This window comes from Ascaphus truei, chromosome 7 (genome assembly GCF_040206685.1).
Source record: "Ascaphus truei isolate aAscTru1 chromosome 7, aAscTru1.hap1, whole genome shotgun sequence".
NCBI lineage: Eukaryota > Metazoa > Chordata > Amphibia > Anura > Ascaphidae > Ascaphus > Ascaphus truei.
Window position 1 is genome coordinate 102,866,615 of NC_134489.1, and position 17,485 is coordinate 102,884,099.

The following is a 17,485-nucleotide window of genomic DNA, read 5'->3' on the forward strand; positions in this document are numbered from 1 at the left end:
AAGCGAATAGGGTGTAATGAAATACAAAACCTTGATGGTAGACAAGGTTTTCCCTATAGTTCTTTTCCTCCTGTGTCTCTGAAGACCCCAACGTAGGATCTACCCAAGATCCTTTTTTTTTTTTTTATATATTTTTGTATTATTTGCTCATTTCCCTGTCCCCCACCACCTGCCACAGAGTGTCAGCTGGCACTTTGAAATTGAGATACCCTGCTGGAGGTCAAGATACCGTCCCCCCAGAGTGCACACACACATGCCCGTGTGAGTGTTATATTAATCCTAATTATAGTTTTCCACCCACCTGCTATAATTCTGTTTGTACCAATTTACATTCTGACGCACATCCCCATGTATTTCTTCCGAGGGGGACACTACATGTGAGACTAAGGAGAAGAACAGGACAGACGAGAGGAATCACATCAAGAAAAAAATTATCCTGACGAGAACAGAAAAGCAGAAGCGAGGACGCAAAAGATACCTTGATGCGCAAGCATTTGCACAAGGCCGTGTGAGTGTTGATGTTTTTGTAGACCCACACCACCCACTGTTAAGAGTTTCACACACGCATATCATATTGCATCATAATTTCATTTTTCACTCCACCAGTGCTCCCCCATTTTCTTCTCTCTTTTGAGCACTATACAAGTACATGCTATTATTATTATCATCATCACGTTATAACGGGGTTGAGCTGTATATATATATTCGTTTTGGGTCCAGCAAACTAAATTATATACAAACTTGAAATACACCCAACCTTACACAAGGACACAGAAAAACAACTGTCTTAGCAGTAATACCAATTCATTCTTCAAATCATGACTAAGTTGAAAGTACTGCTACCTATTAATGGTACAATCTTCTAGAACAGGGGTGGCCAACTCCAGTCCTCTAGGGCTACCAACAGGTCAGGTTTTAAGGATATCCCTGCTTCAGCACAGGTGGCTCAAACAAAAGACAGCCACAAACCAAATTAGGTTGTAAACTCTTCGGAGCAGGGACTCCCTTTCCCAAATGTTACTGTTACGTCTGAAGCACTTCCCCCCTTTATGTGTTATTTATATTATTTGTTATCTATATGATTGTCACATATATTACTGCTGTGAAGCGCTATGTACATTAACAGCGCTACATAAATAAAGACATACAATGCCATAGAGCCACCTGTGCTGAAGCAGATATTCATAATACCTGGCCCTTGAGGAAGACACACACAAACATTCTCTTTTTGTTATACAGTGTTATTGTCCTCTCTCTCATATTGTACTCTGCTGCGGAATAGGTTAGCGCCATAGAAGAAGAAAAAAGATCATGTGCTAGCCATAAAAGTTATAACCATTTTGTAGTTACTTTGAATGCACTTTAATTTGTAAAGTTTGCAAGTTTTTAACCCACTCGACTGCCAGTATTAGGCAACATATTACATTACAGTCCCCTCAAGTAGCAAAAGGGATACGCAAATATTCTCCAAGCATCTCTGCAAGTAGCATATTGAATTCAATTTGAAATGCTTCACTATTATACCACCACCATTTGTTAACAGCGTGAAAGTTTTATCCCAAAGCGTGTGACATACGCAATGAATACCTTATTACAAATAGTATAGCACAAAGATAGTAGGTAAACGGAGGTATTTAGCGCTGGAGAAGGACAGACGAGTCCATTATAGGACATATAAGATGCCTTACCTCGGCCCAGGTAAATCTGACAGACGACGGGGCCACTACCAGAAGGGGCCACTCCTCCCTGTAATATGCTGCGATGCAGATGGCCTGAATGGTTTTGCCCAAGCCCATGTCATCGGCAAGAAGCAAGCGGCCTTTCCGGGATATGGCAAAGCTGAAACACACAAGCCCAGAGGAATAATCCTCGTTACGGTAGCAAAAAGAAAAACCCCAAACTAGACCAGGGTTGACAAGTCCAGTTCTCAAGGGCCACCAACAGGCCAAGAATTAGGGATACCCCTGCTTTAGCACAGGTGGCTCAATCATTATGATTGAGCCACTAATTGAACCATCTATGCTGAAGCAGGGGGAAATCCTTAAAACCTGACCTTTTAGTGGCTCGAGGACTGGAGTTAGCCACCCCTGGTCTAGAAGATTATTAACCCCTCGCCACTGTTGTGTTGCAGGCCCCTCTGTCAGATAAGGGGAGAAACTGGTCCCTAAAAGTAGCAACTCATTCTCATGAGCACTCCTCCAAAAGGAATATACTGCACAATTAGGCAATACCGACTGTTCAATTTTATAAGGACTTTCAATAGTCGCTTCCCACTACCGTCTCCTTGCAACATCAATCCCTACAGCCTCCCAACATACCCCTTAGAGTGTAAGCTATTTGGGGTTGGGTCTCCCTTTGCCGTTTACCTGCCCCCCCCCCCCACCCACCATTGTTTCTCATTTACCTTATATTGTAATGTTGTAAAGCGCCGAGTACATTGTTGGTGCCATATAAATAAAACCATACATACATACATACTAGTAGTAGGAGGAAGGAGTATGCTGTTCATCATCACAGTGAGGAGGCATTGCACACTACCAGCGTCATACACCTGCTGCAGCTAAGGTCTCTGGGTCTGAGAAACTTTAAGGCAGCAGTGCGTATCTGGGGTCGCTCAATAAAAACGACATACATACTCAAGCAAGCTGGAGATGAAACCGGGTCAGACTTGGAGGTTTGGTTCAGCCCATCTGGCCATGCTTAAAATATGTTGTTGACCGACTAAAGGTAAACACAGCCTCTAATTTCAGTGTCTCCGGATATCTTTAATTTGTCTGGGCACCGACTGCTAAAATTATTAAAAAGATCTAGGGTGTACGCTGATACCCCAATGTTGTGATAATACCCCAAAGCTGTGATGTGTACAATTCTTTCCGACTTGTTTTCTGCATCTCCCCCTCCACCCCCCCTTAAAGTCACAGGGGCAAATGACCAGGTTTACGGAGTTGGGGCTGCATGGAGATTCTTTGCCATTACTTGATAACCCATGAAGGAAATAGCAATACTTTAACATAAGAAAAGGCAGAGAGAAGGAAATGAAGGTAAACAAAACATGTTCTGATGTGTTGGCACTAAAACACATTGAGCTCTTGTTTACGCTTCATATTCTTTATATTCAAGCTCATTTGCCTCATAGTAGCAAAAGCTTTTCCTGCTGTGCATAAAATCAATGGTTTCCCAGTCTGATCAGGACTCATAGCAACACTGCATTAACTTCAGTAGACATGGTCCATTTAATGCAGCCAAGTCATTCAGATGGCATAGTGATGCAGTAGTTCATTTTCAAAGCACCCCATGTCATGAGCAAAATATATTGAGCATGAATACAATTTGTTCTGTAAATTGAACAAAAAAAAAACCCCACTATGGGATGCTATCTGGTATCAGGTGCTCAACACGCAAGATTTTGAATTCGCTTTAGTCACAATGATTTGAATGGACAGGAAATATTACACAGAAAGGGGAAGACGGCAACGATGAGCGAGTTTGGATTTTGAGAGTCCAACACCCCCCTCCCCCCCAAAACGCAATAGTCCGCTTGAAATTAAGCCAATAGCATTGTGCTAATTTTTTGCTCCGACTGCGAGAGTTCGGGGTGTCGGGTTCTAACATTCTGAACTCGCTCGTCTCTAGAAGACAACTTTACAGCATATCGCGCAAGGGCACATTATGCCGAGATTATCACGCGCACAACAAACACAAATGGCATCATCCCTATGCGGCCGTCCCTAGTGCCTGAATAACGGAGCGCGATGGTGCGACCACGGTTTGAAAAGAACGGGGAAAAAAATTATTTTCAAGCGCGGCCGCGCGATGTCAGTCACGTGAGCGGTACATCCAATGAGGGCGAACCAGCTTCGTGACGCGTCCGCCACACCTCCCCAATCTCCTGCAGCCAAGTTCACACATCGCTCGGCCGAGACGCGCCCGCGATGAGCGTGCACAGTCGTGCACCAGCGCGGACAGATGCCACAGCCTTGGGATACTGTTTTTACCTGTGAATTAAAAGGCTGAACTAAACTATAACATGACGTGGCGGCTTTATCACGTTCGATTGTGGGGATAGACACATACTCTGGATAATGGTATTTTCACTAGGAGAATGTTCGGTGAGAAATACAGGTGTAGCCAACCAGCGGATTGTGGTGTGCTCCAGCGGGTGAATTAGCCGATTCAATACCATGGCCACTTCCCACTTCTCCCACTGATGCGTTGTGTATGTCGCGCTGCTGCGCGCCTCGGGTAGAATAACCGTGGCTACATCGGTACGCAAAAGGAAATGAGTTTTCAGGAGATGTTAGTGGTGCATGTGTATACATGAAATATGAATTCACTCGAACACTAGTTTCCACTGGTGATTACACAAATCGTTCCAGCTTCTTCTCAAAATGTTCCCTAGTTTCATGCCTCCCTTTTGACAACCTTCCTCCCTCTCCTATTAGTGCTAGTCTTGCTGGTTTCATGTTAACACTTTCACTGTGATCACACGCCCGAGACACCATTGTAAGGTGTGTTACTTTACTACTTTTTGGCAGTCAGCATGCTCTTTATATTCCCCAAAGTGCTCTCTTTCAAACACTTATTCTTGTATGATCACACTGAACAGTATAAAGAAAGGCATTGACACAAGACATTTAAACATAGTTTTGAAGCAGCTTTTGTGTACGTTACAGCTACGTCTTCATTTTATGTTGGAGAGATGGGCTAGTAACACAAATGATGCACATTCTCAGACACCTAGTGACAGCACAGAGCCCATCAGTGTTACCAAGGTAATGTTGTAGGAGAATAAGTGGATAGACATGCCATGTGTGCGAATAGGGTCATCATGTTGATACAATGGTAACTGTGGCCCTTTTTGTGCCTCTTGCTCATACTGCTCTATGGAGAGCGATTTTACCTGCCATGCAAACTCCTCTAAACTCTGCCAGGCATCTTCAAGTCCTTTATAAAAAAGTGTTGTGAATTGCAAAAGTTTTCACCTGCACATACAGTACCTGTCCTATGAATACCACCTCATTTTAAGCTGATCATCACTTACTTTACTCCTTCCATCTGGAAAGGCATCAGGCTGCTCACGAGTTTGGAATCCACCAGGGAAAGGTCCACCTCTGGGATCTCCAAGCGATCAGTGGAGGTTCGCTCAAACTGGGGCGCAAAGGCTTGAACCACCGGCCTGGGGAGAGGCTCTATCTCCACCTGCTGGATGCCACGCACCGCTTCAACTACAAGGAGTCAACAAAAGAAGCGTTATCCCTTCTCGGATAAATGGCATGAGAACATATTGCCTGCCCTTTTCCCAGCTGTCTATTCATTTAGACTGGCGGTGTGTTTTTATTGTTTTTAAGTAAATGCTCCTACTACAGTGACATCTGGAAACTGGAAATCACAGGTCCAAAGGCCTTCATCCTGATTAATGTGCTATACCGTCGTTGCCTGAGCCATCTGTGCTGAAGCAGGGATATCCTGAAAACTTGACCTGTTGGTGGCCCCTGAGGACTGGAGTTGGCAAGCCCTGTGCTAGACCATCCTTAAATCCACAACTAAGCATGGAGAGCAGTACTCAGAGCTTTGAGGTGACAGAAAATTAGACAATATAAGCAAAGGAAAGTGATGACAATGGTGTGTCCACTCTGTTAAAAAGGCAGAACCTGGAACCCTAATCAAGGCCGCCTCGTGGCTTCATCCTACATGTTCATTTGTACGAAACGGCAAAACCAAAATAGGCTAAAATACGGGTGAAGATGGAGGTAGCCATGTTAACCGCAGCATACAGGGGAGAAAATAATGTGAACATAATGCAAGAACGTTTAATAGTATATATTACGGCATTAATGCAGAAGGTGCGTTGTGGCCAAATTTTGCTGAAGCAGAAAAAGCACCGTGTGTTTAACTAAAAAGTTCATTCTTAGAAAGTGCTGTTTTCTATGTTTTGTAACACGAAACCTACAGACATATTTGCAGCTGCGTGTTCTGCTATTTTTGTTTTTCACATAGTGTTTTATGAACAATAAATTAGGTCAATTAGTATTAGGTCAATCTCTCTCCCTCTCTCTCTCCCCAGTGTCAGATACCGAACGTCAGGTAAAAGTTATGCGCATTCACATGCCTTAAAAAAAATACAAAATAATTAATACTGCCATTCTAAGAAACCACATCAAACTAGGCTTCTCTGAATTACTTTGCAGAATTTCCAGTCCTTTTTATTTTCCAGGAAGCCAGCACGCACCAGCAGCCCGGCTTCCCATGGAGGAGGAGAGCAGCAATCCTTTCTACTCCCTAATTCACAGCTTTCCATTCTTCCGCCAGCTTCAAATTCTCATGCAAGGTCTTAAAAATAAACATGAAAGCTTCCACACTTGCTAGCAGTGCATATAATAGAAAGTAAATGGGGAATGTGGAGTAACATTAATCTTCTTTAATTTCAATAGTGGAAAAAGAAAAAATATATATATGTTTTGGTTATACGTCGATATTATTTAAATCCAACACATGTATATATGGGTTTATTTTTATATTTGATAGCTGCAACTTCTAGTAATAAGCAAAAATGCAACCCTCCTAAAATGATTTAAGGTAAATGTGCTTTATTAACACTAAACAGATCCACGTTGAATGATTACGTTAAATACCACTTTAGGTGATGGATGACGAGACATTATATGGGAAGATTTACTAATGATGTGGGTTATTACACTGCAATCCCATGTCGGCCGCCAATTAAGTAAATAACCACACCGCAGTGTGATAACCTGTATCTCAGTTACATAGTAGATGATGAGGTTCAAAAAAGACAATGTCCATCAAGTTCAACCTGTGCTAAAATCGGAGGATAGTGAATCGCAGCACAAGTTGTGTAAACGCACGCGTGTTGTCACAAGATCACTATGCTCCTACATGATCGGTTTGTAAAACAAAGTGCAAAAAGAATTAAACCAAATCTCTGCATTATATAAAGGCTGACCACTCTGTTACAAACCATTGCAGCAGGCGATGGCCTATTTTTGTGTGGGCAGAATAAGAAGCAGTACTCAAGCCTTCTGCAGCCGCCCAGTTGCAAGACACAGGCTAAAATGTGCTCTGATTTATTACCAGAGAAACTCATTTCACAGAAGGCAAGCATTTTGCTTTCCTGCTGCAACAAGTGATTAGAGGATGTAACATCTGTCTCCAGTTAATAAACTAGTCTCCAGATTGGAGATCTAGATATGTTGGGACATGCAGAAAGAGAACTGAAAAACAAATGCCACCTAATTGGCCATGTTTATAATTATTCAGGCAGACTTATTGAAGTACACAACACATGCAGCTCCTGATCCTGATGTAGTTCTCTCTCTAAGTGGAGGGAAGGTGGCAACAGGTGTTGAGCAAGATGTATAGTGTCATATGTGCTGGTAGGTTTAACCATCAACTGGGAAAAATTAAATAACTTTATTAATCGCGGGGTTACATAAAACATATCACTGTACAAAATAGAGACAGTGATTAAAAATATATACAGGTCTTTTATACCTGGGTTGGTTATTCACTACACTAATTCTACCATCAGTTTTGTGCAGTGTTGCTTATAATTAGGCTTGCAATTTATACTGACTAATTAATCATCTGTCATCCTATAGTTCCCTCTGAGGTTCACCCTCTTGGTGACCTTATTTGATCACCTCTGAGTGTTATGTGACCTGGTTACTTATTTATATAGTGTGTTAACCTTTACCGGTTCGCATTTGCTAATTTTGTTTGAAACGTTATCTCCACACTTCCGTCCATTTATTCCTTTGCGACTTACCCTGGCATTATTTCAACCAGCACTAGTAAGAAGCTTAGGTGGTAGTCACGCCTATACGCTGTATATATTTTTAATCAGTCTCTATTTTGTACAGTAATATGTTTTACTTAACCCCTCGATTAATAAAGTTATTTAATTTTTCCCTTTTGGTGGCATGCAACAAAGTGGATTTATCTCCAGAGAGTACCTTAGTATTTTCTATTTTTGTTTCTGTCTGTACCCCAGTCCACGTGTTCACCTGCCATTTATTATTATTATTGTTTAGCCTGGTCTATTAGCTGGTAGATACAGTTGATCATTAGTCTCTCCCTTCCCTTTCCTTGGTTTAACCATACTATGAAAGCTTGAACAATATACCAGGCGAACGTAGAAAATGTACTTGCCAACATGCTAATGAGGCCAGTATAGCAAGTAAGGGCTCAGATGTAAACCACACAAAAAAGCAACGGCCCTCATTCTCCGAAGTCTGGATTGTCCCTGGGCTTGACAGCGTTCAGGAAGAATGCATGAAGGCAGAGTGTTAAGAATCCCCGGAGCGTAAACAGAAGCGGTCATTCGAACCTAAAACCTGGCTACCTACAGCTGCCGGACTCTCCAGTGAAGCAGCACTGCAAGAACGGGAAAACAAACTTGAAAAGATTAAATAGTATATTGCTGGCCTTAGTAAAGTTAGACGAAAAGATGAAAGCCTCATTGAACGCAAAAGCGCACACCTACTCTATTAGAGGTACAGATAATAGAAGACTCGGTGGAGTAGGCATCATCTTTAACAAAAGATACTCTGCACCTTCATTTTTTAACTAAAAAAAAAAACAAAAAAAACACACGTGGAAGTTTTGCATTTGCTTTTACTGCCACACTCTGGAATACCCCAGGTATTGACCAACCGCTGGAAAATGTTGTTTAATGCCCATTTCCCTGGATGCATCTGAGGAAGTCAGCCTTTGTTTCCCTGAAATAGGAAGCGATAACATTTGGGGCACGTCCTTTTCTTCCCAATTGAACATTTTTCGAGCCTCCTCCATAGCTTGAGAACTTCTGGTTCCACTCTCATGATTCACGGCCGTCCGATTGTGTGAATGTATTCTCACTGATGTTCCCTGGAGATCTGGAACGTCACCAATGCCAGATTTATGGCTTTTCAAAACAGTGGCGGTAGCGCCCTGGCTTTCTTGATCCCACACAACTTGACAGAGTTTTTGGTTGAGATCAGCGCCGCCAACTCTTCAAACTTGCATCTGTCGTTAAGAGAATCTAGTGACGATCTGCTAAAAATCCATCACATTTAGATCGGTTTTAGTTTCCCAGCATATCATCGAATTTACTTTTCCTGAAATCTTTATCATCGGTGACAGATCCCTTGGATGTGTTCCATAAGGCTAGGAAGTTATATTTAAGAGTTCTCATGTGGAGGCGAGCACATGGAATTGCTTTGATTGTAGATGTAAATACTCATGGTTCTCATACAAATCGTGTGCTGTTGGATTTGATGGATTTCAGAGGCAACGCGCTGTTTCTATACCTTGCAAATTCTTACTAGTATTAACAGTGTTGATCAAAAAAGAGATTTGATCAGAAAGATGATCCTCTATATATAGCACTCTAAACCTATATAGTATTTAATTATGGACATAAATGGTTGTCCAGCAAATAGTGCTGTCGGAATCACCGTAGAAGTCAAAAACAATAACATTTTATTACGTCTTAATTGACTTTAAAAACACAGATGCAATATTAAAAATCCCCATTTGATTGTGGCTATATTGGATATTGATACCAAATAAGTGTTGGAAATCAAACTATAATTCTATCAATATCCAGTCATCCAGACCTGTGAGTGTATAGTATGAAAACTGCTGTATGAGCTTATGTTTGTTTCGAAAAACAAATGCTCCTATATATGTGATAGATTCACAGTCAAAAAGTCGTATGGTATCTAGGATCCCCTTTACCAAGGGAGTAGCTAGCCTTTAATTGGCTCTTGTTGTTGTGTAGAGAGAGATCCCACAATGATGCTTTATATAGATATTTGGAACATAGTATTCAAAATGTAAAGTGATACCAAAGTCTGCTCATATAGTCATACATTTGTAGCAGTGAAGTGGTTGATTTGTATCATAAAGCCCAAAAGAATCTTGTTACTGGCTATATATAATCACCACTAGCAGTATCTATTTCAGCTGCTAATGCAAACGACACCGCCGTGATATATGCTACAATAATGAAATCTTCTATTCCAAACACAACATAGATGTTATTGTGTAGCAATACACGGATGGTAACCTAAGTCAACAGAATAGTACAATGATATACCCAGGGTCTGCAGCAAACAGCCTGTAGTGCTGTAGATAATTAATCACATCTGGCGTATATCATACACTAATAGTGCATATTGCTACTGGTATAACAAAATTGTATATAGCTGTATTGTACATGTTAAATCTCAACAAATTGTTGTATCGTTTTGCAGTTATCAGGATATGACATGAGCCACACAACATAAGCCTCATTAGATACTCAGTGTCTGCAACAATGGTTATTAACTCGTAGATAGTAACAAAGCCACTGCACAATACAAGCCTGCTCGTCTGCTAGATTCCGGAAGCTGCCACTGATTGTGACGTCACCGCCGTGACGCACTACGTTCCCTGACGTACGTTTCACGTGTTACACACGCTTCATCAGGGGGAGGAGGGATAGGATTATGCTCCTTCCCGGTGAGTCTTAAATACACCTTTTGGGTACATCCCACTAACGAAAGTAGGCGGAGTCTGACCCAAAGGGGGCTGTTCGGTCCATAGGGAGAATGGAACCTGAACTATAATAGTGTCCCTTGGAAGGATTAACCCTGCGATTTCAGACCTTTATTAAAGGTTGACTCAGAATACAAGATTGTATATTGGACTGTATATGGATGTTGATACATAAATAAATGAAATACAAATGTGTTTGTTTAATTATTGTGTATATTTATTGTGTGATTGGCCTCAGATGTGTATAGGTAAGTAGAAATATAATGAGTTATATAAGACCTATCCATTGTGAGCAATACAGGTCAAATATAGCTATATGCTGTTATGTGGTGTGTGTAATATACAAGCGTAGGATTGCAAATTAGTGCATTGTGCAAATAATTACATGAGCTACCCGAGTAAATAATTTTTATCAAATATAGTAACAAATATTGAGGTACTGACAAATTTGTCTAATTTCAATTACTAATCTTAGAACTTATTATTAATGTGAAAATATAATTGAGGGATATGATGTGACCTGCATTGACCAATATGGGCAGGTCTTTTATTTTAATTTAAAACACACTCCTACACAAGCACATCATATCCCTCAATTATATTTTCACATTAATAATAGGTTCTAAGATTAGTAATTGAAATTAGACAAATTTGTCAGTACCTCAATATTTGTTACTATATTTGATAAAAATTATTTACTCAGGTAGCTCATGTAATTATTTGCACAATGCACTAATTTGCAATCCTATGCTTGTATATTACACACACCACATAACAGCATATAGCTATATTTGACCTGTATTGCTCACAATGGATAGGTCTTATATAACTCATTATATTTCTACTTACCTATACACATCTGAGGCCAATCACACAATAAATATACACAATAATTAAACAAACACATTTTTATTTCATTTATTTATGTATCAACATCCATATACAGTCCAATATACAATCTTGTATTCTGAGTCAACCTTTAATAAAGGTCTGAAATCGCAGGGTTAATCCTTCCAAGGGACACTATTATAGTTCAGGTTCCATTCTCCCTATGGACCGAACAGCCCCCTTTGGGTCAGACTCCGCCTACTTTCGGTAGTGGGATGTACCCAAAAGGTGTATTTAAGACTCACCGGTAAGGAGCATAATCCTATCCCTCCTCCCCCTGATGAAGCGTGTGTAACATGTGAAACGTACGTCGGGGAACGTAGTGCGTCACGGCGGTGACGTCACAATCAGTGGCAGCATCCGGAATCTAGCAGACGAGCAGGCTTGTATTGTGCAGTGGCTTTGTTACTATCTACGAGTTTATACCCATTGTTGCAGACACTGAGTATCTAATGAGGCTTATGTTGTGTGGCTCATGTCATTTCCTGATAACTGCAAAACGATACAACAATTTGTTGAGATTTAACATGTACAATACAGCTATATACAATTTTGTTATACCAGTAGCAATATGCACTATTAGTGTATGATATACGCCAGATGTGATTAATTATCTACAGCACTACAGGCTGTTTGCTGCAGACCCTGGGTATATCATTATACTATTCTGTTGACTTAGGTTACCATCCGTGTATTGCTACACAATAACATCTATGTTGTGTTTGGAATAGAAGATGTCATTATTGTAGCATATATCACGGCGGTGTCGTTTGCATTAGCAGCTGAAATAGATACTGCTAGTGGTGATTATATATAGCCAGTAACAAGATTCTTTTGGGCTTTATGATACAAATCAACCACTTCACTGCTACAAATGTATGACTATATGAGCAGACTTTGGTATCACTTTACATTTTGAATACTATGTTCCAAATATCTATATAAAGCATCATTGTGGGATCTCTCTCTACACAACAACAAGAGCCAATTAAAGGCTAGCTACTCCCTTGGTAAAGGGGATCCTAGATACCATACGACTTTTTGACTGTGAATCTATCACATATATAGGAGCATTTGTTTTTCGAAACAAACATAAGCTCATACAGCAGTTTTCATACTATACACTCACAGGTCTGGATGACTGGATATTGATAGAATTATAGTTTGATTTCCAACACTTATTTGGTATCCAATATAGCCACAATCAAATGGGGATTTTTAATATTGCATCTGTTTTTAAAGTCAATTAAGACGTAATAAAATTTTATTGTTTTTGACTTCTACGGTGATTCCGACAGCACTATTTGCTGGACAACCATTTATGTCCATAATTAAATACTATATAGGTTTAGAGTGCTATATATAGAGGATCATCTTTCTGATCAAATCTCTTTTTTGATCAACACTGTTAATATCATACATTAACCCTTTAGCACCAGCTATATTTCCATTCTCCTGTTATTTGATTAGGTGAATGCGGTTTCAGTTACATATTTAGAGAAATTCTTACTAGTGAAAGAAACACCTTTACTGTGGCTGTATAAATGACAACCCTACAAATGTAAGTCGCTGGAGAGGTATCAGCTGACTTTTTCCCCAGTTAACAAGCCACCTGTGTTTTGATAACTCCTCTAACACAATCTGTGTGTGGATGGGCAATCTGACTGGGACTTGCTCCAAATAATAGGTCATGCAGATATGGCCATACCACAATACCTCTTTTCCTCGGGTTTGCTCCAATTACAACAGGAATCTTGGTAAATATTCTTGGAGCTATTACAAGCCTGAACTTATTTTATTTATAAAGTGTTTTAACCAGGAAGTAATACATTGAGCGTTACCTCTCGTTTTCAAAGTATGTCCTGGGCACAGAGTTATATTGCCAAATACATGGTTCCATTAAGTGAACAGGGTATACAGTATATAAAAAGACGTTGCATGAACAGTTAAAGATAACATATACACAGCTCAACCCCCTTATAACGCTGTGCTTGGGGTCCAAAGAATCACATCGCGCTATAAGCGGATCGCGTTAGAAATAATGTACAATTGTATGCATTGTACAATAAAGTATTTAAGACACTAATAATAGTGTTGTAAAGTATTCATAAATACGAAAATTGGGAGCCACGCTTGCATCGCGCTATAAGCAGATCCGCGTTATAACGGATCGCGTTATAACTGGGTTGAGCTGTATATATATATATTTTTTTTTTGTTAAATATTTTTTAATGGATGAACATAAAATGCACATCTCAGAACATTGATTGAATACAGAACACTGTATTATTCCAGTAAATATACAAACTAAGAAAAACAGGAAATATTCAATAACACCTGGTTAACATCCTAATTTCATTTATCAGCACTACAATAAGTGTGTTGATTTCCCTCTAAATGGTAACAGGTATCATATTGCGTTATCTAATAACTGTCCTACAGAAAGGACAAAGAAAGAGTAAAGAGCATGAGAGATAGAGGGGGGAGGGGGCAGTGATCCCCCTTGTTCGCCTGTAGTATCAGTTCCAATCACCGACCTAGCAATGGCTCCCATATTTTATCAAATTTGTCGTTTGACTGCTTCAAAAAGGCTGTCAATTTCTCCATCAGCATCACCTCGTTTATCCTTTTCTTAACAGTTTGCCTAGAGGGGGGCTATCTTCTTCCAAGAGGCCGCCACAGCACATCTAGCTGCCATCAGAATAAATTAGATCAGTTTTCTTATTGGGCGATTGACACCTTCAACTGGTTTAGCCAACAGAAAAATCAGTGGATCCATAGTAATGGACACGTCCGTTATTTCTTTAATAATAGTTTGGTTAGTAATCAAATATTTCCGTATCGCCGGGCAAGTCCACCAAATATGGACCATATCGCCTCTTTGCCCGCAACCCCTCCAGCACAGATCAGACACCAGACGGTAGATTTGTTTCAGGCAACTTGGGGTGAGGTACTAGTAAAATAAAATGTTGTATATATTTTCTTTAATAGTTTTGCATATGGAAGTTTTTGCAACAAACTCCCATATATCCTCCCAATCATCTCGTTCAATTTCTATATTCAAATCTGCCACCCATTTGAGCATATAGTCATGGTCAGGTGAAGTGACCGAAGCCTCCAATCCGGTATATATTCTAGTTATCAAACCTTTTTGATAACTACTTCTCCTACATAATGCTTCAAAACTTGTGAGGGAGGTGAACACTAATTTTGGGTAAAATTTTTGTAGGAAGTGCTTAATCTGAAGATATTGAAACATTTTAAGGTCTGGTGCTTCATATCTGGTACGGAGCTCTTGGAAACAAGATAGTTCCCCATTATTCAATAGGTCGGCAACTACTCTAATGTATTAAGTTTTAAATTGATCAAATTGTTTATAAATCACAACCTGGAGGGAAATTTGGGTTATTAAAAGAGGGGAGAGTTGTGAAACGGGAGACGCGAGATTGAATTTGCCCTTTAACCTGCTCCAGATCTCCCAGGGGAATCTCATCGCTCCCAACTCAAACATTTTAGTTTGCGCCGCCTCTTTATCCAAAGCCCATAAGGACATTCGCAAGGAAGACGTTCTAGCATATTGGGATTCTATGGCCAACCAACAATTTTGTGTTGGGTCGGCGTTCCACACCACCACCTGCCTTAGTTGGGCTGCTTGTTAATATTTTAAAATATCAGGGACACCCAATCCTCCTCTTGTCTTTGAGGTCATCACCGATCTAGCTGTTCTAGGCCTTTTGCCCTGCCAAATAAAATGAAATATTCTGTTTTGTATATTTTTCAACTCGGAGCCAGGTATCCGGACCAGGAGAGTCTGGAAATAATATAATAGTCATGGGAGTATGTTAATTTTAACTGATACTATTCTCCCGATCCATGACACCTGATATCTTTCCCAATTTGACAGATCTCTTTTGATCTTGTCAAACAAAGGTGGGTAGTTGCTTGTGTATAAAGAGTGGTAGTTCCTAGTCACATCTACTCCCAAATATTTAATATGTGAGGAGTTCCCTCTATAGTTAAAATTCAATTTTAGTCATTTTATCTCAAAATCTGGGAGGTTCAAATTTAAAGCCTCTGATTTCCCAAAATCTGTTAATGCTTTGTGGAGATTGGGTAAAGAGGTCTTGCTAAAGTCAGAATAATATCGTCAGCAAATAAAGAAATGTTATCATTTATTTTCCCAATCACTATACCATGTATTTTACTATTTGCTCTAAAATGATCAGATAGTGGTTCAATCGTTAGAGCAAAAAGAAGAGGCGATAATGGGCACCCTTGTCTCGTACCATTTTTAATTTTAATCAGGTCCGGATTATTCCCTGGTAATTTAACTAAAGCTGTCGGAGGCTGGTATAATGCCTGGACTCCTGGTATAATGCCTGGACTTCTGTAATGTTTTATCTAAGAATACCCAATCTATTCTATCGAGCGCCTTCTCTGCATCGGCCTTAAAAGAGTGGCTTTGGTTCCAGTGAGGTGAACATGATCCACTATATTTATTATTTTCCAGGTATTAACCGAAGCTTGTCTACCGGACACAAATCCAACTTAGTAGTGAGATTGGACAGTAGCTTCCGCAATGCATATGGTCCCGGCCCTCTTTATGTATAATAGCCAAATTTGCGGTCGACATAGATGGTGGGATTGGACCCCCTTCCATAAATTAGTTATACATCACCAATAAATATGGTGAAAGTATAGGTAGAAACCTCTTGTAGTCAACGTTGGCAAAGCCGTCAGGGCCTGAGGCCTTCGATATTTTCAATGTTTTAACCGCTTCCGCTAATTCAGTCTGGCTAATCTTACCATTTAGTACACTAATTTCCTCCTCGGATAATTGGGGCAGATTACAGTTTTCCAAATATCTATCAATTGCCTGAGAAATTGAAATCTGAGAAGCCCCTTTGAAGAAATTTAAATGATATAATTTTGTATAGAATTTAGAGAATTCTTGTTCAATTCCTCTGTCATTATATATGACACTGCTATTTTTATCCTTGACCGCCATTATTTGTGATCTCACCCTCACGCCTCTTAATTTATTCTCTAGGAGTTTATCTGCCTTATTACCTTTATCATAATATCGTTGATTAGTCCATTTCAGGGCCTTTTTAACATCCTCTAATTGAATCTGACTCAGCTCTGATCTGGCCGTAGCCAGGGCTTTATATATTTTTTTTGATGGGTTTGCTTTATGTAATTGTTTTAAATGTATAACTTTATCACTTAGTTCTTTATATATTTTTGATTTGACTTTTTTCCTATGGGATGCTATGGAGATAAAAATTACCCTTAATCGTAGCCTTATGGGCTTCCCAGAGCATCACTGGGGACGTGACAACCTTTTTAAGGTTAAAATATTCTTTCAAGGCCCATTTAGTTTTGTTTTCTATTTCGGGGTGATTCAGTAGTGAGTACTTTAATCTCCAATTAAAAGAATTAGATTTTACAAATGGGAGGGTGAGGTTTAGGTCAGTAGGCGCATGGTCTGACCAAGTTATAGGTCCAATATCTGAATTTAGGGAGGCCTGGAGAATATTTTTTGTGACCAAAAAATTGTCTATTACTGAGTAAGTTTGGTGAGGGGGAGAATAGAACGCATAGCCCCTTTGGCCCTGATGTTGTGCCCTCCAAACGTCCACCAAAAAGAAGTCCTTTATTATACTTCTATATTTTGTAGCTGTTTTTTGCACGTGGGCTGTGTGGATCTGGCCTGGGGTAGAGGATCTGTCCACCTCGGGGTTAAAAAACATATTTAGATCTCCCCCTACAATCAAGGAGAGAAAACTGGGTTCAATTGTTTCTAGAAATAAATCTCAAAAATTCCGATTGGTTCTCGTTTGGCGAATATAAACTGATTAGAGCAATAGCCGAGCCAGAAAGTGAACGATAAATTACAAGAGATCTACCCTCTGGGTCAGTGACTACTTTCTCTGCACTTCACATTTAAAGACATCATTTGTATAAAAATAGGATTAACCATAGTCTTTGGTATTTAAATAGAATATTAAGGCTTCCCATTTCCCACTGGGGTGGCCCCCACACATTTCTATTGATT

General features: G+C 39.9%; 1 protein-coding gene across 3 annotated transcripts in view; it reads right to left on the bottom strand.

Annotated features, from left to right (window-relative positions):
• SMARCAL1 (SNF2 related chromatin remodeling annealing helicase 1) overlaps positions 1-17,485 on the bottom strand; it is a 63,595-nt gene that overhangs the window by 22,461 nt on the left and 23,649 nt on the right. For all 3 annotated transcript variants that reach the window (XM_075609723.1, XM_075609724.1, XM_075609722.1), the window contains exons 6-7: positions 5,042-5,225; positions 1,689-1,839 (exon numbers count right to left, since the gene is read on the bottom strand). In XM_075609723.1, coding sequence (XP_075465838.1) covers positions 1,689-1,839; positions 5,042-5,225 — 335 coding nt within the window. The remainder of the gene's footprint in view (positions 1-1,688; positions 1,840-5,041; positions 5,226-17,485) is intronic.